This window comes from Chenopodium quinoa, unplaced genomic scaffold (genome assembly GCF_001683475.1).
Source record: "Chenopodium quinoa cultivar QQ74 unplaced genomic scaffold, ASM168347v1, whole genome shotgun sequence".
NCBI classification, from domain to species: domain Eukaryota; kingdom Viridiplantae; phylum Streptophyta; class Magnoliopsida; order Caryophyllales; family Amaranthaceae; genus Chenopodium; species Chenopodium quinoa.
Genome location: NW_018742455.1, coordinates 1166144 through 1192085, shown reverse-complemented (window position 1 = coordinate 1192085; position 25942 = coordinate 1166144). Strand labels below are relative to the sequence as shown.

The window sequence follows — 25942 nt, the reverse complement described above, 5'->3', positions numbered from 1 at the left end:
CTGCATATAATAAAAAAAAATACGAGGGCGATAATCCGAAAACACAAAAAATTGAAGAATAACTTATTTTATTATATGACGGTAGCCGGTACGATAATTTAATAATACAAAATAATTAAATTATTTTATTATATGGCGGGCTCGTGCCGTGCCGTGCCCGGCCGTGCCTTGTGCCGTGCCGGCGGGTCGTGCCAGCGTGCCGGCCCACGTGCCGGCCACCGTGCCGCCCGCCGTGCTACGTGCCGTGCCCGTGCCGATTTCCAAAAAAGTGTTCACGGCATGGCCCACGGTCCACAGGTGGGCCGCCGTGCCGTGCCGTGTCGGGGTCGTGCCGCCCGCGTGCCGGCACGGCCCGTGCCCATGTTTAGCTCCAATAAGTTCAGTTTAGTTTTTATCTTAATTTCCTTCTCTCATAAAATATTCAGTTTAATTCAGTTCAATTTAGCTCCAATAAGTTCATTTTAGCTCAGTTTAGTCAACCACAATAGGCCCTAAATACTAACAACAATAGTTTATAGTGGTACGTACATGAATTAAGAGTACTAATTAATTCAAGGATATCACTTAAACAAATTATCACTAATTCTTGCTCTCTCCGATTACCAAAACTAAACATACTAGACTTAAAGGTAATAGAATACAATTATACTTGATAATTTAAAACTCAATAATTATTTTGTTTATCACTAATCCTATTTTTGTTGACACTCAATAATTTACAACTCAATTTCTACTGAGCATTGTCGTTAACTCATTTTTACCCGGCCCGGGCTCGGGCTCGGCTTAGCAGCAACCAAGTATATCATTAGAATTAATGAATTATGAATCTAAGAGCCTTAAAATAAAAAAATAGAATAAAACAACAAATTTGATTTAGTTATTCTACAATCTTTTATACTTGTAGAACAAAATTGAAACTCTAATTGTATCCCTGAATAACAAATAAAAGAAAGCAATTGGTATCCCTGTTCAAAAAAAAAATCAATTTACAACTCAATTTCTTCCAGTTAATCATTTGGGTGATATTAATCTGCCTTTATATTGGTTTTCTTCTTGTTTACAGAAGTTTCTTGTAGTATAATGACAACCATTCGTAAATTTTGTTGCAATGATCTTCTTCGCTTTGCTTCTGTAAATCTGGATCATCTCATTGAAACTGTAAGTAAATTCATTCTGAAGCTTATTTAGCACACCTAATTCTGTGGCACTGACAATGCTCACCCCCACTTCTTCCAGTTCATCATCCTTCCAGTAAATGGGTATTCTTAATCAACAAAAAAGAACATAAAAATTTCAATTTACAATACGAATATAAAAAACATAAGCAAAGAAAATCAAACTCAATTAATATAATCAAATAATGCATTTAATTACCTGAAATTAAATTACAATGGTGAGAAGAACAATTGAGAAGAAGAAAGAAGAGAGAGGAGAGAGAAACTATAGACTGAAAAAAGGGACTCTTTTTTCAAACCTGACAACTGGGTTCGTTTGGCATTGCTGTGGTTTTTTGTTTTTTAGTTTTTTGTTTTTTAAAAGTATATTATATATGCCACATAATGAATCAAAAAATATTTAGACTTATTAAAATCATGATAATTTTGAAAACTGACAAAAAAAAAGTGCAAACACCTTTTTCTTGTTTCCTATTTTTAGTTTTTAGTTTTGAAAAAAACAGGAAACTAAAAACAAAAAATGATGTCAAACAAGCTTTAGAATTTAGAAATAATAAAAAAATAAAATAAAAGCAAAACCGCATGGTCAGAAACCAAAACGGGAGTGCTGATTAGGAATTTTCAAATTCCTTGTAAAAAGACTTTCATATCCCTTGTTATGTATTTATTCATACATAACTAACCTCCCTTTGAAGCCCTCTTTTTTTTATAGAAAAAATTACCTAGCATTCGTTTTTTTTTTTAAAAAGATATATATTTTATTATTTTGATTGCAAGGCCCACAAGCACTGTAGCAATTTGTTTTGCCGTTGTCATGGACTCATGGGCATTTTTTTAATGCTCGTGATTGGTAAAATTCCATTTTTTTCTCCATCAAATTCTCCTCATAGTCAATAGTCCATGAGTGAGAATGCTCTAAGAGTTGTAGATTTTGTTTTATATTTTACTAGGTTAATTTCCGTGCCATGCACGGTCATAATTAAATTTTATAATAAATAAATAATAAATATGGTATTAATTCAACAATAATTTATCCAAAAAAACAAATTATTTGTAACAAAATAACTTAAATTAAATGTAAAGATTATTGAATTGGATTGTATAAAAAAAAATACATAGTAATAGAAACTTAGAAGATATAAGGTTTTATATAAGAAAATTAAATTATTAGCTTAGGTAATTAGGTTAGTACCCATATACGAACTCATATACATTTGTCCTTAAATTTTTGACACACTTTGATCGGCATAATATGAAAATTTATTTGGGTTCATTTTACTTTAGGATAATTAGTATTTCGTAATCAACTTTTTAAATATATTTTTAGTGAGTAAAAGGTTTTTTTAAAATAAAATAAAATAATCACATAAATGTTTACGATAGAGAATATTCATATTCTCATCCTAGGTTTAGGATATATTTTGTATAAGATTATCTTTGATATCTGTACATATCTTATAGTTACCTAATATGATTAGGTTTCTCATTGTAACCCTATAAATATTGATCAATGGAAATCACTGAGTTTATATTATATGACAGTTTAGAACAATTAGATTTCATTTTCCAATATATGTTATGTACGAAGTATTATACTATAACAAAATTATTTTGTTCATTCTTATAAACGTTATGTATATTTTTAAGATTAATACTCCATACAAAGTATGCCGCTACCAAAATGATTTTTCTTTAAAATTGATATTGATAATATTATAATAATCTTGGAAACAATATATTCCAATACCTTATTTTTTTAATCTATATTAGTATTTTTGTAATTAAAAGTTTCCTAGTATATATAGAATATATGTGAAAATGTTAATGGAGTAATATTGGATTAAATATGATGTCAAAATGGAAATGACTATTATTATAGGTTATAAAATATATAGATGTCATTAAAATATGGCAAAAAAACTTAAAAAGGAAAGGGAAAAAAAAGACGGGAAATTTTTTTACCAAGAAATGACAAGTGTCATTCCTGGTTTGTCATTTTCTGGTTTCGCCTTTAGTATAAGCTTATTGATATCCGTGGTTTAAATAAAAATAAAAATAAAAATAAAAAATTAGACAACCCTAATCTTGAAATAAACTCCTAATGAATTGTGATCCAATAATATGAGTACATATAAAATTTAGTATTAATTTCATTAGTTACATATATATATATATATATATATATATATATATATATATATATATATATATATATATATAAGTATAAAGAATTGAAAATTACTCAGTAGTAATTTATTTATTGAAACGAAGCAAACAAGACCAAACTTGAATACTCCCTCCGTTTTGCATTAGTTGCAGCAGTAGGCTTGACTCATATTTTAAGGAAATTATAGACTAAATTTATAAGCTTATAATATAAGGTATTGTTAGTAAAAGAGTATATTATATTTATGTGCTATATGAGTATATATTGAGAGTAGTTTAAATAATCCTCTTATATATCTTGGAAATAATATTTTATAATAACTGGTTAATCAAAATAAATTACACAGGATCTAACCTTGGATCGATCTATCTATATATGAGTTGATTATATTTAAGTAGTACCATAACTCATTTACGACATAAGTTACATCCAAATAAATAACTGCATTTGCATTGTAAGCTAGGAATGTAGGAAAATTATACAAGAATAAAAATAAAAAAAAAAAAAAAAAAAAAAAAAAAAAAGGTTGACTAGGTTGATATGTACTCCCTCCGTTTTTAAAGAGAATTGGATGAGAGAGAATATAAAATTAATAAAATATGTATTCTTCCGATCCGTTTTTTTAAAAATATTTTTAATAGTTACAACACACACTTTTTTACGGTATTTAAGAAATGTGGGGTTCACATGATATAATACATTTTAAAATGAGGTGAGTGGATGTTAGGAGTGTAATTTAGTGGGTCATGTACTTTAAATAAGGGAATTAATACATATTTTTTCTAATATAACTTTCTATTTATAGTGTGTTGCAAGTATTGTAATAATGTGTCAAAAAAAAAAGAGTATCATAATATTTCCATTTTAGGGAAGTGTTGCAAGTATTAAAAAACGGAGGAAGTATGTTTTTATTAATGTTTGATATTTCCCTAATATTACTACTACAATTTTAATCAAATGCAACGTCAAATAATGAGCTAATAATGCAACGTTCTCTTTGATGTCGTTGCAATAGATAAGCTAATACTATGGTCTATCATATGTCATATCTATGCAATGGTTCATTAAATGTCGTTGCATTAGATTGGGCTAAAACAAATCTGATGCAACGACACAAAAAGCTAGCACAACAGCTGTAAAATAACTTTTCAAACTCTTTTTTTTTTTTTTTTTTTTTTTAAATTTTAATTTTAATTTTATATTTTTATGATATCTTAGGGCCTAATATTGAATTTTAGGGCCTTCATTTACATTGGGCCAGGCATGATGACTAACTAATCTTTGGCTTTGTTGCTTGAGTTACTTGAACTAGGGAGTATCAATGCTCTTCACCAATATAATGCGACTAACTCATATTGAAAAAGATTGAAAGCAATATTAAGACAACACAAACAAACTCACACTTTATTCAATTTAAAAGAGAAGTACATGTTGTGCGACAGCGGAAGCAAAGGTCGTAAACAAACAAGAAAACAATAAAGAAATTCAATGCAAACAATAAGAACAACACCAAGAATTTACGTGGTTCACTATCGATGTGATAGCTACGTCCACGGGCACCGAGATCGAATGATTTCACTATAAACTGGCAAAGATTACAAAGATTACAATGAAGAACTTAATCACTCAAAGTATTCTCTCTCTTGTGTTTCTCTCTCCGTTACCCTAATAATGATAATAGGAAGTTTATATAGTAGTGATTCCTAATTAAGATATACTTAGGTTACAATATCACAATATGATAAATATTAAATTCGTAATCGCTGAAAAAACCCAGATCGCCCGGTCGGGCGAAGGCCCGCCCGATCGGGCGCGAGAACACGTCTTTTCCAACAACCGAAGTACTCCAAAAAACCCCTTCCGCCCGGCCCGATCGGGCAATGTCCGCCCGATCGGGCGAAGGCTCGCCCGGTCGGGCGAAAGCTCGCCCGGTCGGGCGCGCGAGAGCAGCTTCTTCAACGAATTTGCCAGGCACCTCTTCTTTTTCCGCCCGGTCAGACCGGGTAATGTCCGCCCGATCGGGCGGACAAAGCAACGAAGTACGAGTCACCTAATACTTATCAACAATCTCCACCTTGACGAGAACTCGTAGTCAGCAAACGACCCCATCAAGACATAGTGAAAAACATCTCAAGCCAAACCCGATGCAAGACTCATGCATAAGCCATACATCCCGATAAGTCTTCAACCAAGACCCATCACATACTCGTCTCCAAGTATAACAACTCATAATGCTCCACCTGCATCACAAGCCCCGGGCAAGCTCCACCTTAAGGCCAACACACCTACACCAGGAGCTCCCCAACTTCGCCCCTCAGGGCCTACTACATCACGTAGTAATCAATATTTAACAAGTCTAAGCAATGTTTAAACTTGCTAAACGGAACAGGCTTAGTGAAGAAATCAGCCGGGTTGTCAGCAGTCCCAATCTTCTTCACCTTAATCCTCTTGTCAGTACGTAAGAAATGATACCTGACATCAATGTGCTTCGTCCGATCATGGTGTACTTGATCTTTAGCTAAGCAAATCGCACTTAGACTATCACAATACACTGTAGCAAAATCCTGTGCAATACCCAGTTCACCTACTAGGCCTTTGAGCCAAATAGACTCCTTAGCTGCAGAAGTTAAAGCCATATACTCAGCTTCAGTAGTTGACAACGTAACAGATGACTGCAATGTAGACTTCCAACTAACCACAGAACCACCCAAAGTGAACACATAACCAGTCACAGACCTCCTGGTATCCACATCAGCTGCATAATCAGAATCACTGTACCCAGTGACCAAGCATTCCTTATCATTCCCGTACACAAGACCAATATCAGCTGTCCCTCTCAGGTAGCGAAAAATCCTTTTCACCCCTTGCCAGTGTTCCCTCCCAGGTCGAGCCATAAACCTGCTTACAACACTAACGGCATGCGCAATATCCGGCCTAGTACAGACCATAGCATACATCAAACAACCAACCGCATTTGCATATGGAACTCTAGACATATAAGACAACTCCTCCTCTGATTGAGGTGACATAGACAAAGACAACTTACAACTAACAGTAGTTGGCGTACTTATAGGCTTCGATTTTTCCATCCCAAAACGAGACAAAATCTTTTCAATGTAGCTTTTCTGAGTCAAGAAAAGCTTACCTCTAGCCCGATCCCTGTAGATCTCCATACCCAAAATCTTCCTAGCTGCACCCAAGTCTTTCATGTCAAACTCCGAGTTAAGCATCTCCTTTAATCTAGCAATATCAGATTTATTCTTTGTGGCAACCAACATGTCATCAACATATAACAAAAGATAAATCATGGAACCATTATCCAGCTTACTATGATACACACAGCAATCATATGAATTCCTGTCAAAACCTTGTGAAACCATAAAAGAATCAAACCTTTTGTACCACTGTCGGGGGGATTGCTTAAGTCCATACAATGACTTTAGCAATCTGCAGGCATAGTGTTCCTTTCCAGGAACTTCGAATCCTTCGGGCTGCTTCATCAGAATCTCCTCCTCCAAATCGCCATGAAGGAAAGCCGTTTTAACATCCAACTGCTCCAGCTCAAGATCAAAATGTGCTACAATTGACAATAACACACGGATAGAAGTATGTCGAACCACAGGTGAGAATATCTCAACAAAATCAACCCCTTCTACCTGACTGAACCCCTTAGCAACTAGCCTAGCCTTAAAACGTATTTGCTCAGTTTCCGACAACCCTTCTTTCTTCTTGTAAATCCATTTACAACCCACAAGCTTCCTCCCTTCCGGTACTTTTACCAGTTCCCACACTCTGTTCTTGTAAAGAGACTGCATCTCTTCACCCATTGCGGCAAGCCATTGCGCAGACTCACTACAACTAATTGCTTGTTTATATGTGGCAGGTTCAAATGACTCTACATCATCAGCTACACTCAATGCATAACCTGTCATCGCATCAACACAGCAATTTCTTCCCTCCATCTCTTCAATCAATCTAACAGGCTTCTTGATAACTCGTTTAGGCATCTCAAGAATGGTGTCAGGTTGACTAGATGACCCCTGATTAGATTGCTCCACCTCATCCCCAGAGTTAGAATGAGTAGGAGTAATCTCAGGTTCAGGAGTACCCGGCACTGGAACATCAGCATCATCATCAATATATTGTACCCGAGGTAAATCAGCAATGGTAGACTGATGTACCTCAAGTACCCCATCTGTCTGTAATAAATTGTCTCCTTCCCTTCTCAAATCTGAAATCTCTGCATTTTTAATTGAATACATGGTGTTTTCATCGAAAGTAACATCCCTACTAAGAATGACCCGACCCTCCGAAGGTGAAAAAATTCTAAACCCCTTCACACCATCCCCGTACCCAACAAAACACCCCTTCTTGGCTCGTGGATCCAGCTTACCCTCAATAACATGATAATAAGCAACACAACCAAAAATCTTCAAATTCGAAAAATTAGGCAACTTACCACTCCAGATCTCAAACGGAATCTTGGAATCAATTCCAGAATGAGGACCCCTATTAATGACATAACAAGCTGTTAACACAGCTTCACTCCAGTACCTCCTCCCAAGCCCTGCATTAGAGAGCATGCATCGAACTCTCTCTAGCAGTGTCTGATTAACCCGTTCTGCTACACCGTTCTGCTGTGGTGTCTTCCTGACAGTATGATGCCGACCTATACCCTCATCTGCACAGAACTGATTAAACTCGTCTTTGCAAAACTCTAGCCCATTGTCCGTTCGTAGCTTCTTGATCTTCCTTCCTTGTCGATTTTCCACCAAAGCTTTCCATTGCTTGAAAACTTTGAAGGCCTCATCCTTTGACTTAAGCAACCTAAGCCATGTGTATCGGGACTTGTCATCAACAAATGACACAAAATAGTGGTAACCTCCCATACCTTCAACTCTAGATGGACCCCAGCAATCTGAATGGATGTAATCGAGCACTGCATCAGTAATGTGAGCACCCTTGCTGAACTTTGACCTGTGTTTCTTACCAAACACACAATGCTCACAAAATTCAAGGTTGGCAACCTTGACCCCGGATAGAAGACCCCTCTTGGACAATAGCTGCATCCCCTTCTCCCCCATATGACCAAGCCTCATGTGCCAAATCTTAGTCATCTCCTGGTGAGATACAGATGCGCAAACCGCAGAACTAGGCAGTGTAACACCCTCAAAAACATAGAGGGTGTTCCTTTTGATACCCTTAAGTACCAACTCAGAACCTCTGAAAATACACAACTCCCCATCTGAAAACACACCATTGTACCCCAAAAAACAAACAAAGAAATTCAATGCAAACAATAAGAACAACACCAAGAATTTACGTGGTTCACTATCGATGTGATAGCTACGTCCACGGGCACCGAGATCGAATGATTTCACTATAAACTGGCAAAGATTACAAAGATTACAATGAAGAACTTAATCACTCAAAGTATTCTCTCTCTTGTGTTTCTCTCTCCGTTACCCTAATAATGATAATAGGAAGTTTATATAGTAGTGATTCCTAATTAAGATATACTTAGGTTACAATATCACAATATGATAAATATTAAATTCGTAATCGCTGAAAAAACCCAGATCGCCCGGTCGGGCGAAGGCCCGCCCGATCGGGCGCGAGAACACGTCTTTTCCAACAACCGAAGTACTCCAAAAAACCCCTTCCGCCCGGCCCGATCGGGCAATGTCCGCCCGATCGGGCGAAGGCTCGCCCGGTCGGGCGCGCGAGAGCAGCTTCTTCAACGAATTTGCCAGGCACCTCTTCTTTTTCCGCCCGGTCAGACCGGGTAATGTCCGCCCGATCGGGCGGACAAAGCAACGAAGTACGAGTCACCTAATACTTATCAACAGTACAGAACAAGAGTACCTAGTACTTCAACAACAGAATCAGAAAAACTAATTAAAGAAAGTAAGCATACAAGATCAAACATCATCATTAGAAACATAGTCATACTTATTCCTTAATAATCTAGATCGAGTAAAACAAGCAAAACAAGATCACTTATTCTAGCTTATTATTTTTGAGCTTTGAATTATGAGTTCATTTGATAGTATGCAAAAGAAAAACCAGCCACCTTAAGTTTTTCTAGCAATTCCTTAAATTGTTTTACCATCTTAGGAGTCAAGTAATTAGCCCAATCTCCAACCTCTCCTTTCCTAAAGAAAGCCTTATTCTCAATGCTAGGTTCAATCTTTCCACTCTTGTTGACCTCCATTTCTTTCAAACTTTTAATGCTACAAAGCTCTATTATCTCATCTATAACATTTCCTTTCACTTCTTCCTCCGAAAAAGGGCAACCTACAAACTCCGCCAACCTTTTCAAATGATCTCTTGGATCTTTCTTTAGCCCTTCATATTCCATGAACAATACATTTTCCGGATTTTTTTTGCTCTCCTTCCAATAGCTTAACACATGATCTTCATATGGCCCCCATGGAGACACACCCGAGCAAAACATTTCTACGTATTTCTCCATCATATCAAAATCGGGTTTATTAACACCCTTACATGCCTCAAAATGTTGATTAAAATGCCAATGTGAAATAAAAGTGTCTAAAGGATTTCGACAAACATAAACAATTCGACATTTTGAAGTCTTTATTGAATCAGGCAATGAGTAGTACGGGATGTGCGTACCAAAGAGTCGAGGTAAGGCTAAATTGGACAAGCTTGGTTGTTCTCCATTAACCTTTTGGTAAACTTTGATCTCTAATTGTTGGATGAGTTCGTGAGGATTTTTGGAGCTAAATTGGTGTTGAGTAAAATCGTTTGATATTTTGTTACGATTAACAATAGCAAAAATGAGGGATTTAAGCCATGTTGTACCGGTTTTGGGATGGCTCGCTAAGATGATATCAGAATCATGAGCTCGAAAGTGGGTTTTAAACGCGATTATACCCTCAAAAACAAAGCTTAAGCACCATAAACCTTGATAAAGGTACATTGGCCAAGCATGCCATGTTTGTTTTGGGAGGGAGAGTTGGAGCTCTTTGATTTCATCATCCGATTTTTCTTGACTTTTTGTGTTTATGGATTCCGAAATTGCCATTTAAATAAATGGTAAGTAACGTAGTGTTATACAAAAGGTAAAAACACTATTATATGCGTAGACTATAAAATTATATATAGTATGATATATATCAATGGTAAAAACACTGTATTATATATAGTTTGAGGCTGGTATGTATGTTACTGTAATAACATATTTCAATTTATGATGCATCAAAACATAGATAATTGCATTGTCATGCATTGGTACACTTGTTCCATAGAAAAGATTGCATATGCATATAGATTATAGAGTATATGTTTATGTAGCGAGCTGTCAGATGATTTTTAGAAGACTCACATGTTATTAGTAAATTTTATCACATGATGGAGTAAAATTTATCACACACACAATACCCTATAAAGATGATTTATAACTCCTTACTTATCAGATTCTTGCGCGGAAGACACATTTTTTTTTTCTGAAGGGGTGGTCAGTCTTCATCGCCCACAAGCATTGGGCCAAGAGTCCGTACCCAATCTAAATCGTCCACGAGCATTGGGCCAACAGTCGGTCTAGCTCTCGCTTCTAATAGATTTTAAATTCACATGTACAAGTGTGTTATTATGTTAAGGTTTAAAAAATCGTTACAAATTTAAGGCTCATATATCCCCTTTGTTTCTGCAAGATAATCAAAGGGTTTACATACAATCAACGAGGAGGTTTCGTAAGTATTACTCCCTCTAGTTCTGAAATCTGGTTAAGTGTGTCATTTTTCTCTTCACCTTTGTTGGTGGTTATGATGTAATTATTTTCTAGATTTAATACTACCTTCGTTACAAGTTATGTGCAACGATTAGACATTTTCCCTCTACTGCTTTATGTCAAATAGTTGCACGCACATAACCTGTAACGGAGGTAGTATTTTTTTTTTTTTACCCATTTTCCTTATACATATGTACTAACAATGCAACTATTCTCATTTACTAAAATACTAGGTTAAGTCCCGTGCCATGCACGGTTATAATTAAACTTTACAACAAAAATTATAAAGAACGGTTTTTATTTATTTATTTATTTATTATTTTTATTTTTGAGGGGAATAAAAAATGGTTGTTAATTTAACAATTTATCCAAAAAAATATTTGTGACAAAATAACTTGAATTTTAATGTATACCAAATGCGTAAAGGTTATTGTTTTGAATTTTTTTTAAAAAAAATTTATTAATAGAAATTTAGAAGCTATTAGGTTTTATATAAGAAAACGAAAATATAAGCTTAGGTTAGTACCCATATATGTCTTCAAAAAAAAGGGAAAAAAATAAAAGGTTAGTACCCGTATACGAACTAATATACATTTGTCCTTATATTTTTGTTGACACACTTTGACCGGCATTAAATGAAAATTTAGTTGATTTATATTACTTTAGGATAATTAGTATTCCATAATCAACTTTTTTTAAATGTAATTATAGTGAGTAGTAGCGGTTTTTATTTTAATTTTAATAATCACATTGCATAACGATTAGTGTCAAATGATTAATGTTGGAGCTTGGAGGAAAAAATTGATACTCCTTAATATTATAATAATCTTGGACAATGATATATTTAATACCTTATTTTTAATCTATGTTTGTATACTTGTAACTAAAAGATTAATAGTATATAGAATATATGTTAAAAAAAAAATATTAATTGAGTATGATTGGATTAGATATGTTGTCAAAATAGAAATAAGTATTATTGTAGCTCATAAAATGGACGTCATTAAAATTTGGTTAAAAAAAAAGGGAAGTGCAAAAAGGAGGGAAAATTATTAATGACATCGTGACAAATGTCATCTTAGGTTCGCTTTTAGTATAGGTTAATTGATTCACCTCCTTCCACAACAACTAATCATGTTCATAAAAATATTTATCTACTTTGACCCCAACGTAAATATTCCTATTTAAATTTTAATGTTGATGTATTAAATACTAACAATTGATATATGTGACATCTAGATAAATTCAAAATTCTGACTGATTAATGACAACTTATTTAGCATTTTAGCAACAACCTTGACATATATAGATTGATTATAAGTTAATAATAACTAAATGAAGATGTTTACGTTTTTGAATTGTGACAGTTCTTAGCAACAACGAAATACTAATAATAATGATCTAAAATCGCAATGCCAAATTAAATGGAACTCAGCTTAGAAGCCTTAGAACGCCATACACGGTGGTACTTAAACAAAACTCAATTTTAGTTATTGAATACTATCCTTCGAGACTTTACTTCTTGACGTCCTTTTTCAATTTAATAACATTTTGTGCAAATTAGAACAAATGATCACTTTCCAAATGTCCTTTCCCTTTGCTGAAAGGAGCACAAGGCTTGGAGGAACTCAGCTTCTCCAAATTCCATTGCGGAAACTTGGGAGAAGTATAGCTCGGTTTGGGCTAGCTGCCACATCATATAATCACTAACACGGAGGCGACCACTGGTTCGGATGAGCAGATCAGGGTGAGGCGCGCCACGAGTCCATAGCTCTTGATCAAACAAGGCCTCATCGACGGCTTTGGGTTCAATCACCCCAGCCTTGACCTTTTCACAAATGTTCCTAGTGGCTTGCACTATATCTCTAGTTCCTGATTAACATACTGCTAATTTCAAGTCCAACTTCTTTGTGTGATTTGTTCTTGTTACATCTGCCACATGTTTTATAATGTCTTGTAAAGATTTGGGGATTAGCCGTCTTTCTCCAATCATGGAGACTTTTATTTCTTTCCTGCAATAATTTCATAGCAAACATGCATGTAAATAATATAATCAAGTGTGAATACTAAATAACTTAAACAAGTATACCTTACATAATATAAAGGACATTTTGTGAGAAGAAACTACCTAATAAAGCCTAAATTTTGTGAGAAACTACCTAACCCGAATGAAATTAGGTTACCATGGTTTGAATCAGCCTGGTCTTACATATAGGCCTAGGCAAGATAATAAATTGGGACCCCTTAGATAGTAGACTACATCACCAATATTGTTGAAGCATGTTATCAATTTTTAACATGCATTGGACAAGTTTTCAATGCCATTTTCTCTTGAAATATTTAAATCACACTTAATTATAGAAGACTTAAAATTATTCTCCCTCCACTTTTGAAAGGCTATGCTTAGTTTTTTTTTTTTTTTTTTTTTTTTTTTTTTTTTTTTTTTTTTTTTATGAGGGTATGTATGTATTAATTAAGGAAAAGATTGGGTACCTTGAATGAGAATATTTATTTTGAGCAACTTTTTGGTGTAACAGGCCAGACCACACCATGCGGCAGGGGTTATCCGAGTTTTTTGCTAGGGGTTACCTAAGTTTTTCATTCAAAGGTTACTTGAGTTTTTTAGTTAGGGTTACTTGAGTTACTCGGTCAAGGGTTACTTGAGAGGTTCGGACAGAGGTTACTCGATGGGTTCACTCGGTTAAGAGTTACTCAATCAGGGGTTACTCAAATTTCTCAGTCAGGGGTTACTCGAGTTTCTCAGTCAGGGGTTACTCGAGTTTCTCACTCAGGCCGCATACAAAAAATTGTGAATTGAGTAACCCCGACAACTTGAGTAACCCCTGACCAAGAAACTTAAGTAACCCCAAAAACTCAAGAAACCCATGACCGATAAACTCAAGTAATCCCTGCTGCGCGGTACAACAGACCGTATATAAAAAATTGTGATTTATTTTAGGAGTACGTATATAGAAAACAAAATTATAGAAATGTGACGAAGGGCATATGTATTTTGTGAATAAAAAGACTTTGTAATATGATGTTACAAATATTCTATCATAAAGCCATTATATACATGAAAAAGTTAACAGTGGCAAGATGGTTAATAAAAAAATTGTTAGTGATTTTAGTATAAATATTTTAGAATTGGAACGAGAGAGTAAAAAAAAAAAAAAAAAAGCGCTTTTATCATCATTAAAAAAAAAGAAAGAAATAAATAATGATTATCAAAAAAAAAAAAAAAAAAAAAAAGAAGAAATAAAAGGGGAATAAAATAAAGAATAACATTGCACTTGTGCATGATTAGTGTAGTTAGAGTAGTTATGGTAGATCTACTACCAACATGCATGTACATAAAATTTGTCCCACGAAGTCTTATATGTGACTGCCCACACTGTGTGGCCATCCATTATGAAGGTTACTTTATTAGTGTTATATGGGTTACTCGTTTAGTTTTACAAAGGTTACTTCGTCACTATAATAGGGGTTATTTGATCAGCATTACATAGGGTTACCGACTTACCGGGTCAGTATTACAGGGGTTACTTTGTTTTTTAATAAGTGGTCACATGGTGTGACTAGCTACAAACAGGATGCACTAAATTTATCCAATGTTTTTACTTTTAAAGTACTTTCTCTTTTAACTATTACTTCTAATAAAGAAATGTTTTATATTTTATTATAAAATAATAGTTAATTGAAGAAGTAATATTCATAATCCTTAGGGCCCACAAAACAATCCTTAGGGCCGAATCTAGTAAGTTAAATAAAATTTACTATAAATGAGAAAAATCAAATCTAAGTGAGAGTATATCACCATTATAATAGTTAATTCATTGTCTTTATAATCTATAATATTATTATCATTATTATTATGTAAAATACAATGGAACAACATGCTAACACCATGGGTGACAATTCCTTCGATGTGATTTGACATGGTGACACCACATCATGGTTATGAGTGACCCTAACGTGTCATCATTCTAAAACTCTTCGTATGTGTAATCTTCATACTTAAATTTCCCCTAAAATAATGTAATCTCTAAATGATTTCATAATACAATTTAATTTGTAAGAAATTAATCACATACTAATAGTTGTTGATTCCTTGGATGCTAATTTTCTAGATTTAATACCAGCTTAGCAATTAGACAGAGTAACATTTACAAGTATTCAACTATTGCATCTCTCTTTCTATTCCCATATATATTTTTTTCATTTTTAAAAATTTTATTTTAAACTAATGTAATGCATGTTTTCAAAATGTCACTCCCTCGTCCCTAAATTACATTCCTGTTTCCTTATGTGAGGAATAAATACTAGAAACAGGAATGTAATTTAGGGACGGAAGGAGTATTTAAAATTAAGGTAATATAATTTTTTTCCATTCCTTATAAGCAAAATTCGGGGCATCACCCAAACTAAAAATTAGTTTAAAATTATACCAAATAAAAAGTTATCTAAACAAGGTTAAATGTTACCTTAATAGGCAAACAGTTACGCTAAATGTGTGTGATGATTATTACCACTGCCACCCCTACTACTACTTATTAACCAGATGTATACAAAAGCTTGAATTTAAAAGTATCTCAGTGATAAATTGATCTTATCTTATAAAGCGAGAACTCGATCCAAACTTGTGTTATGCACGATTATTGTCATTTTAAGATTGCTATAATTTTATATTATTTTTAAAATCACAATGGTTTCTACGCTGCTACAAAATTCATTTTTATCTCAAAAGAGATTTTTTTATTTGATTAATTTTAATTTACAATCTCATTTGGGTATTATAAATGTAGTTAATTCAAAAAGGGTAAATACATGTTCATCTCTGAGATACACAATAATTATTTATCACATGAAAATTTCGTAAATAAATCAATAACTTATTCATAAAACCGGGTCTCACAGTAATGACAACTGAATAATTTTGTAGATTTATTTACCAAATTGTCATGAGATAGTGATTAACGTGGGCTTCCTCATTCAAAAATGCAAAAGAATTTCCATCAAAATATATGGATAAGATCTCTAATATAATTAACGAAAAATTGATTCTAATAATCCCACCTTTGAGCGATTCGCTATAAATAATCTCACCTTTTGATTATTATTTAATAATCCCACTTTTATAGGGCATTCTCTTCTATTGGTCCTTTATGACCGGTAACATGTACATTAGGTAAATTGTTTTAAAATAATAAATAAAAGTAACACATGTCAGTTAGTGATTGGCCAACAATAAAAAAAACAATTTTTTTAAAAAAAAAAATAAAAAGAAAAGGAACCCAGGAATCCCAACCCCCACTTCACGACACCTTCCTACAACCGTCTCCTCCCGGCCTCCCCTACCATCGCAATCGGAAACCACCCTCGGCCCTCTCCACTCCCCACCTAGCGAAAACCGCCTCCCCTTCCCTTGAAACCACCTCGATCCCCGCCCCCTTTTCCCTAAAAACTACCCCGATTCATCGAGTTTGAAAATTAGGGGAACCATGATTGAACGGATGCCCACTTGCCCAGCCACGTGACTGCCACTGCAGCAGCCAGGCGCGCATCCCAGCTACCACAAAATCTTGCCGCCGCGGCCAGGATGAAGCCCAACCACAACAGGTCAGCAGCTGACTGACACATCCAGGCCGAAAACCCAGCCACACCAGCTAGCAAGTCAACAACCAGAATTGTGGGTTCCAGCCACCACACCTCCCCAAACAGCCACCACAAACCCAGTCGCGCAGCCAAGCGAAGTGTCTAAACACGCCAGCCTATAGAACCGAAGCTAAAACGTGCAACCGTTGCTGTCGCCGCTGCCTTCCCTTAGTTCCGCCTTCCCTGCTGCCCTCCTCCCCACCTGAACACCGGATCAGCCACCTTGTCCCACCAAAAGGTGGTTCCGCCACCCAGCCCGCCAGCCGTGGGGGAAAATTGGAATGGCTGAGTTTTTTCTCTTGTTTTTAATTTTTTTTTAGTTTTTCTTTTCTTTTTGTTAATTAATTTTATATTTTCAACCAATAACAAAGTGACACGTAGTATCTTACGTTTTTTAACCTATTAAAACAAGTTACCAACAGGTTAGGGACCAATAAAAGAGAATCCCTTATAAAGATGGGATTATTAAATAATAATCAAAAGGTGGGTTTATTCATAGTTAACTGGTCAAAGGTGGGATTATTAGAATCAATTTTTTCTATAATTAAACGATTTTCTTAATTAATTTATTAATTTCAAACTTTTTTTTTCCTAATATTATTAAACCTCACATGTTAATTTTGCTTACATGTATCGTAATTGAACGATTTTAGTAGAATGCAGAATTACTAGTAATTTAGATAAGGGCGCTACCATAGTGGTTAATCAATACCTTACAAAATTCTGCAGATTATTCTCTAAATAGTTTTCGAGTTGCCCAAACATTAGATCATTAGTTTCCTGCAATTTAATCGGAGAAAATATTAGTGGGAAGCACGCAGCTGGATCAAATCACAAGGTTTAATTAATTATGTTTCTTGTATCGACTACAGTAGATGTTAGTATTTTTGACTTTAATGTTAAAATAACAACAAATATTGAAGCAACAAATGTATGAAAAATCTAATTTATTTAATTATATATTTTGTATTATTTAATGGATGTGAGATTGTCAATATTTTTCACATACATAATATCTATCAGTATTAAGTTATACATTTATGTAAAATCTAATTTCTTCAGCCATACATTATGAATTGCTATTATGTAATTTCAAATTGCATTCAAACAACTTCTGGGATTAAGGCTTTGATTGATTAATTTAAACAACTTCATTTATATTTGAAGTCCAAAAAATACCATCTGATTATTGTTATAGACATTTTAAATATTTTTTTTTTTTTTGAAATCAGTCATTAATTTTCTTTTATCAGAAACTAACTATTAAAAGTCATTTTTTTGTGAGAAACTATTTGATTAAAAAATATTGTAAGAAACAACCTATTAAAATGAAAATATTGTGAAAGACTACCCTTTCACCGGATTTTCACTGTTGACTAATTTTTCCGGCGTTGACCACCCACTGGGCAATCACGTTAACTTTTTAAACCTTTTTTTTTTTTTTTAACATGCCTTACCAACAATATGCCATCTATCATGTGACCAGCTGAGGGTAGTCAATGCCGGAGAAACTAATTAAAGGTGAAAATCTGTTTGGTTTGATAAGTATAGTTTCCTACAATATTTTTTATTTAATAGGTAGTTTCTTATATTATATTTTTATTAGGTAGTTTCTCACAAAAAATTTGCTTTTAAAAGGTAGTTTATGAAAAATGTCCTTATAACAATTAGTAATTTGTGTTAGAAGTTCAAGAAAAAAAATTCATTACAAGGTACTTAATAAAAAAGGTCGAGTTAGAATTCTACTATAACATTAAATAGTACTATGGAGTAATGTTGGTTTGTAATATGTATTTAAAAAAAAAAAACAGCATGTGTTGCATGCATAAAATGCTATTATTATTATTATTATTATTATTATTATTATTATTATTATTATTATTATTATTATTATGATTATTATTATTATTAAACAACAATGATAAATCAATCTAATAGTTAAATTTATTATGGAGTAAAAAAACAAAAATGAATTATTTTGGTGTTATTCCAAATTATAATTAAAAAAAATTAAATGTACAAAAATTAGCTCTAAATGAGAATGAGTTTTAAAACACTATAAGTCAAAATTACAAGAACATTATTGAACACATTTGCACAAACAACTAATAATACATGTAATTAGTCAAAAAGATAAAATAATTAATGCAATTGTGATGGAACAAGCCAATGCAACTAAATCTCTTAAGTAACCGAACTAGCTTGCAAAACGCCAATTGCTAATTGCTAAATGACACCATAATCTCAAAATATACAAAAATAGATAAAATCAATTATCAAAGGAGATGATTAAGGAACACGTACTTGGCCTCTTTGTAGGTTTTTGATAGAGTAAATAAAAGTGGTAGCAGTAGCAATTCCCCATTTAAGACAAAGATCAGCAAAGAGAGTGTTAGCTGCAAAGAAAGGATCATAACTTAGAGGTATTCCTTGAGCCTTATGCCACCTCCTAGTACCATCTAACATTATTGCAACATGTTTTGGAATTAGCTCTTTTTTTAGTTCAACCTCTAAGTGTTTTTCATCATTTTTGTAGAACTTATTGTGGTTCCCAACTACAAGTATTTTTGAGCAATATTTTGAGTTGTTTTTGGTGAAATTCAAGTAATTAAGGCTTGGTTTGTGCTTAAAAAATGTACCAAAGTCTACCAATATCTGCATTTTTTGGCCTTTAGTTTTTTAGGTAATGTGAACACCAATTAAGTTACACAGCTTTGCTTTGGTGTTATTGGAATTATATATGTTGGGTAATTGAGTAGCGTAGCTGTTGTAATTATGAAATTATTGTAGTAGGTCATACATCTGTTTGCTAGGCAAATCAACTCAAGCAGTGTTTTATAAATGTTACTCGTGTTTAGTGTTGATGCATGTTTAATAAATTTCCTTTAATTTTTTCCAATAATGTATTAATAGTGAAAGATTAAAGCTGAAGAATTTTTGGGTTTTTTTTTTCTTTTAAAAAAAAAAGATTGATTCATTGATAATAAGTTATACGTCAGTCTTCACAAAAAATAAAAAAATAATAAAAAAAAAAGTCATACGTCATGCCTTCCAACAAAAAAAAAAAAAAGGCATACGACATTTGTAAAGAGATTTGAATTTAACAAATACATGACAATTGTATGTATCACATAAATATATCCTATCTGTGTAGCAAAATTACAATCGTTGTTAGATATTGCACACTCTTTATATTCTCTTTTATGTTGCTGTGATTTATAGCCTTTCTTAATTAGCAATAATACCTATTTAGCTTTTGACTTATATAAATGAACACAATAATTTAGCATGGCTTAACGTTAAAATGACCCAATCAGACCTCACCTATATCTGACACGGTTTCCGAATAGATACCTCTACTCTTAGTCACTTTTGTCTCTAAAAATTATAAAAGTTGATATAATGAAGGTCGTATAAATTAAGATGAGCATATATATGATTCTAACTTATTTATTTATTTTTTTAATTATAAATAATGAAAGAGGATCAAAGTGGAGTAAAAGAGTAGTACAAAACTTAAGTTACTTACCAGCTAATTACAAAAAAGGACTGTAATATTTTTGAAAAATTGATTTTTAATAATTTCAACTTTAACCCATTCGCTTTTAATAATCTCAATTTTATTTAAATTATATATTATTATTGAATAATTCCAACTTTAAGGGGTGATTGCTTTCATTGGTCTCAACCAATCATCAACCTGATATAATAGGTTGCCTAGGACACGTGGCAAAACATGATTGGTCGATAGAATAAAAAAATTTAGATTTTTTTTTAAAAAAGGGAAAATATACTTTAATAATCCCAACTTTACTCAATTTATTTTAAATAATTCCAACTATCGATTATTCTGCAATAATCCCAACTTTAACTTGCGTTTTCTTTCTTCAATCTCGTTTACCGATAACCTGGAAAAAGGATTAAATTTTTTGTAAAATATAATTGTCACGTGTCCTTGTTTATTGGTTAAAAACAATTAATAACTTTATTTTAAAGAAAGTTTTAAAAAAAGAAAAAAAAACAATCAAATCCCAACCACCTATGACCACCGCCGGTGGCTACGACCTCCCTTGCCAAGCTATATTTCATAACCCTATTTCCTGATTTCAGCGCCCGTCACCAATTTCAACACCTCCCTTGCTTTCCCCACATCGCAAACCTACCCCCACCCCAACCTAGCCCCGAAACCATGGAGAATAGGTTAGTTTCTGTCTCAACGACAATGACAGCGGTGGAGGAGCTAGTAGAGTCGCTTAACCAACGAAAAATGTACCAAGAGGTTACACTCGCTCTACTATCCGATGTCCGAGATGTGCGTGTTAAGTTTTCCTTTTTCCGAGTTTGCGGTCTTTGTTGTCTCCTCAAGTTCCTTCGCTTTTGAAGGTGAGGAAGGGAGGAGACGCCAGTTTCCGGGTTGAGGGAAAGGAAGGGGGTCACTTTAGCGGTGTGGTAAGGAAGATGACGCTAGTTTCGGCGGTGTGAGAAAGGAGGAAGTTCATTAGGGGGTTACGTTGGGGATTTAGCGGTGAAAATTGGTGGCTGGGGGCTGGTGGTTGGTTTGTTTTGGGTTAGGCTGGGGAGAAGGCCACCCTTTGTGAATGGTGGTTTGAATTTTATTTTTTTTTTAATATTTTTTTTTCTTTTTTTATTTATTTTTTGTATCAGTCATATATTGACACATGTCAATTAACCCATAATAATAGGTTGTTGACCGGTTTGAAATTAATGGAGGAAAACGGAGTTGAAAGTTAGGATTATTGTAGAATAATCAAAAGTTGAAATTATTTAAACTAAATCAGGTAAAGTTGGATTATTAAAATGTATTCTTCCCTTTAAAAAATAAAATAAAATCCACAACTAGATAACCACTATGGCAGCACATTCGGCTAAACCCCATCACCTCCGGCAGTCCTTGGCCCAAACCCCAACCCAAAATGCCCCCTCCCATATCCGGCCACCACCGAAAATGGTTCCCCTGTCAAGTCGAGCCCCCGAAATTTCCCTTACTTGCACTCCTAACCCTTCTCGAAGGCTTAAACTGCCCCACCCTCTTTCCATCTTCCCACCGTGAAACAACCTAAGTCTACACCCCAAAAAAAACTACCTCCAACGCTTCCCCCACCCTTGAAAACACCATCGTTCACTTCCTACACCCTCGTAAACACCTTCATTTATTTCCCTCACTTAAAAAACCACCTCCTTCGACTCCCAAAACCACCCTAATATATATATATATATATATGAATTGTTGGGGATGGGATTGGAGTTGTTAGCGGTTTAGGGAGAAGTGAAATGGGTTTAATGTTGTTGTGGTAGGCAACCGAAGGTGGTGGCATGGTGGAGGGAGGTGGTGGTTAGGTTCAAGAGAAGAGAGAGAAAAGGGAGGGGGGACGGAGGAAAGACACAGAAAAATTAAACCATTTCAACAGTGTCTATAACTTAAAGTAAAGAATTAACTTGTTTATGAGGTAGTCGGTCGTTTGGGTTCAATGAAAGCAAACACCTCTTAAAGTTGAGATTATTAAATAATAATTCAAGGTTGATATTATTAAAAGTGGATGAGTTAAAGTTGGTATTATTGACTTTTAAGAAAATACCTAATAATCCTGATAAGATTGCATGTATATATGACCAAGCTTAGCAACATGTTCTAGATAAGTCTCAGCAGGGTTTGTCTAAAAAATTTAGTATTATTGGGTAACAAGAATTTTTTTTTAAATTAATATACAAACAATATAATGATTCATTGTATAATTTGAAAGGGCTTATACAATGATTCATTATGATAAATCAAATAGATAGATCCCAATTACAACTAAAATAGAAAGTCTTTAAAGTAGAGCATTGTATAATTTGAGAGGGCTTATACAATGATTCATTATGATAAATCAAATAGAAAGATCTCAATTACAACTAAAATAGATAGTCTTTAAAGTAGAGATTTGAAATTTGAAATTCAAAAATTGTTCCATAAAATCGCTGCAAATTATAACAAAATTGTAAAAACCCTCAAAATAATAAAGCATGTGCAAAGATTATAAGTTGCGTGCACAACCTGATTCCCTGCACGCAACGAGGGAATATCTAGCATGGATTTTTTGAACCCTTAAAGTTTTGAGGTTAGCTAAAGATGTTAAGTTAACGTCTGTTTTCGCTAACATGGACCACTTTGGAATTTTGATTGGCGTATTTTATCTCAAGCGATGTTAGCAAGACTTGAATCACTTGATTTAGTAGGAGAATGTTTTCAAAAGTAGTTACATTCCATGAATCCATGATTGTGTGTGTGTTGTGGCATCGGGATTTTATATATTATCAAGAGTAAAAAGAATACTATTGAAAGGTGATTTGATCGCAATATAGAAGAATAATGAGATATTATGGGATATTATTTGACATGGTAGAATATTATCTTGTATATTTTAGCTAACTTCCTATTTTCCTATATTATCTTTTATTCTAGGGTTAGAAATTGTAACTTTTATATTTTCATGAGGTTGAATGAGAAGGACAAGCCACACAATTATATTTTCTCTCTGATTTAGCATGTTATCAAGAGCAGGTTAATTTTTTTTTTACTTAGCCATGGCCGATGATGATCAAACACCACCGGGGCATGAAATTTCACGCTATTGGTTTAAATCTTCTTACCCTCTTTGCAACAAGAAGGGGCATGGTTCTCCTATGGTTGCACATGAAGAGCAGCCCATACAACCCACTCAACCCTTGCATACCCACGACCAGGTAGAGCAGACCGCAGGCAGCCCGGGACAAATGCCTGCAGACCGCAGGGGGGTGCGGAGTATGCTGCCGGGGGGTGACGAGCAGCCCCTAACCGAAACTAATGATGGGAAGACTACAATTCTGCAATAAGGTTTCACCACCGAACACTCGAAGGTATTTTCGGGTTTTGTGGGTAATGATAAGTTTGATGTTTCTTGTTGAATTATTAATACCAGAGCAACCCATCATGTTACCGAAAATTGTTCTTGGTTGTTTGACACACACATCACTGAAATTGGTTTACCAAATGGTGAACGTGTACTTGCTACTTTGGAAGTTCCATTTGTTTGTCCTAAAATCACAATCACTAGAGTTCTCTTTGTGCCTCATCTTCATTGCAATTTAATCTCTATTACTCAACTTAGTAAAAAAAATAGTAAAAAAAATAATGAAACCTCGTGTATTGGGACCCCTCAACAAATTGGGAGAGTAGAGAGAAAACACAAACACATTCTTAATGTTGGGAGAGCTTTGAGATTTCAAGCACAACTACCAATTTATTTTTGGGGGGAGTGTGTTTTAGCTGCAGCTCATTTGATTAACCGAACTCCTACTCCTCTTATTCAAAATAAAACACTGTTATTTTCAATAAGCCTCCTTTTTTTGGTGTTATCCGTACTTTTGGTTGTTTGTGCTTCGCACACAATCATAAAACGAGAGGGGATAAGTTTGCTAGTAGGAGTCATATATAAATGTGTTTTTATGGGGTATACCTTTAGTAAAAATGGGTGGAAGCTATGTGATCTTGAAACAAAGAAATTTTTTGTCTCTTGTGATGTGAAATTTATGGAAGATGTGTTTCCTTTTCGCAGTCCGGAAGATGCTAATATTGATCCAATTTTTTGTGGGACGGGGGATGATGTCCATGTTGATTTTGTAGATTATATTGTGAGTGATGATGATTTGGTTGCTTACAATAATGAAATTGAGCATGAAATATTTAATGGGGAAGGAAATGATGTACCTTCACCTCAAGATAATATGGAGACAACCCACTCCGCAGGCAACTTACGGCAAATAGATGATGGCCGCAAGGAGGTTGCGGAGTACACTTCCTCTGCCAGACATACCATATAGCAGCAGGTCACGGCACAACAACATGATGAAGCTGCTGCTACTACCAGCCATGGCCTACCCAGCAACACAGCAGCAGCGAAGCAACTTCACAGCTCTAGGTATCTCGCTTTGCACCTCGATCAGCAGCACGAGATCATCACCATTGATACTACAGCATAGCAGCAGCATCCCAATATGGGGCGTGATTTTCGGGATAAATTCCCCTTAGTTTTAATTCAAGATTTTGTAACTCACACTTTTTTTTGCTAAAAGTCCGTCTCTGCCATCCAATCAGTTTTCAGATACCCCGTATCCCCTAGCACACTATATACATTGTTATAATTTTTCTGTGAATTATTGGAAATTTATTTCAATAATTGTTCAAAGCAAAGATCCATGGGGCAAGTCTATGCAGGAAGAAATCCGGGCTTTGGAAGACAATGTTACTTGGAGATTGGAACATCTTCCGCCGGAAAAAAAAAGAGCTCTAGGCAGTCAATGGGTCTACAAGACCAAGTTTTTATCAAATGGAGACATAGAGCGTCTTAAATATAGTTTGGTAGTGTTAGGCCATCATCAAAAGGCAGGAGTAGATTATGAATAAACCTTTGCTCTGGTTGCAAAAATGACGATGGTGCGCATTGTCCTAGCTATTGCGTCCGGAAAAATTGGGAGCTACATCAAATGGATGTGCACAATACCTTCTTATATGGTGATCTAAGTGAGGAGGTCTACATGAAATTTCCACCGGGTCTTGAGAGCTCGGATCCTTCCTTGGTTTGCAGGCTTCGAAATTCACTCTATGACTTGAAACGGGCTCCTCGGTGTTGGTTTGCAAAGCTTACAACGGCCTTAAACTAGTACAGTTTCATACAATCTAAATCTGATTATTCTTTATTGACATATACTACATGCAAAGTTCAAATTGATGTCGTAGTTTATGTTAACGATTTAATTATTTCTTGGAATGATTCCGCTGCATTAACAGTTTTTAAGGATTATCTTAGTGATTGCTTCAAGATGAAGGACCTTGGTCCTTTGAAATATTTTTTGGGTATTGAGGTAGCTCGTAGCTCTGCAGGTTTGTTTTGTGCCAACAAAAGTATACATTGGATATTATTTCTTAGGCAGGTTGTTTTAGATCAAAGCCTAGTTGCCTTTCTATGGAGCAGAACCACAAGTTGAGTCTTGCTACTGGTGATCTTCTCTATGATTCAGAGGCATACTGACGACTAGTAGGCCGTTTGATTTATCTTGCTGTTACTCGCCCTGATTTAGCATAATCAATTCATGTTTTGTCTCAGTTTATGTAAGAACCAGGTAGCGAGCATTAGGATGCTGCGTTGAGGGTGG

General features: G+C 34.5%; 1 protein-coding gene and 1 pseudogene across 1 annotated transcript; both read right to left on the bottom strand.

The window, feature by feature from the left end:
- Positions 1–9373: 9373 nt before the first annotated feature.
- On the bottom strand, positions 9374–10390 carry LOC110717487 (cytosolic sulfotransferase 5-like). The gene has a single exon (XM_021896203.1). It carries the CDS (start codon positions 10388–10390, stop codon positions 9374–9376), a length of 1017 nt encoding a protein of 338 aa, XP_021751895.1.
- Positions 10391–12668: 2278 nt separating this feature from the next.
- LOC110717479 lies at positions 12669–19411 on the bottom strand (annotated as a pseudogene).
- Between the last annotated feature and the right edge of the window lie 6531 nt (positions 19412–25942).

Coding starts and splice junctions, on each gene's coding strand:
- LOC110717487 (XM_021896203.1), bottom strand. CDS start 10,390: ATGGCAATTTCGGAATCCATAAACACAAAAAGTCAAGAAAAATCGGAT.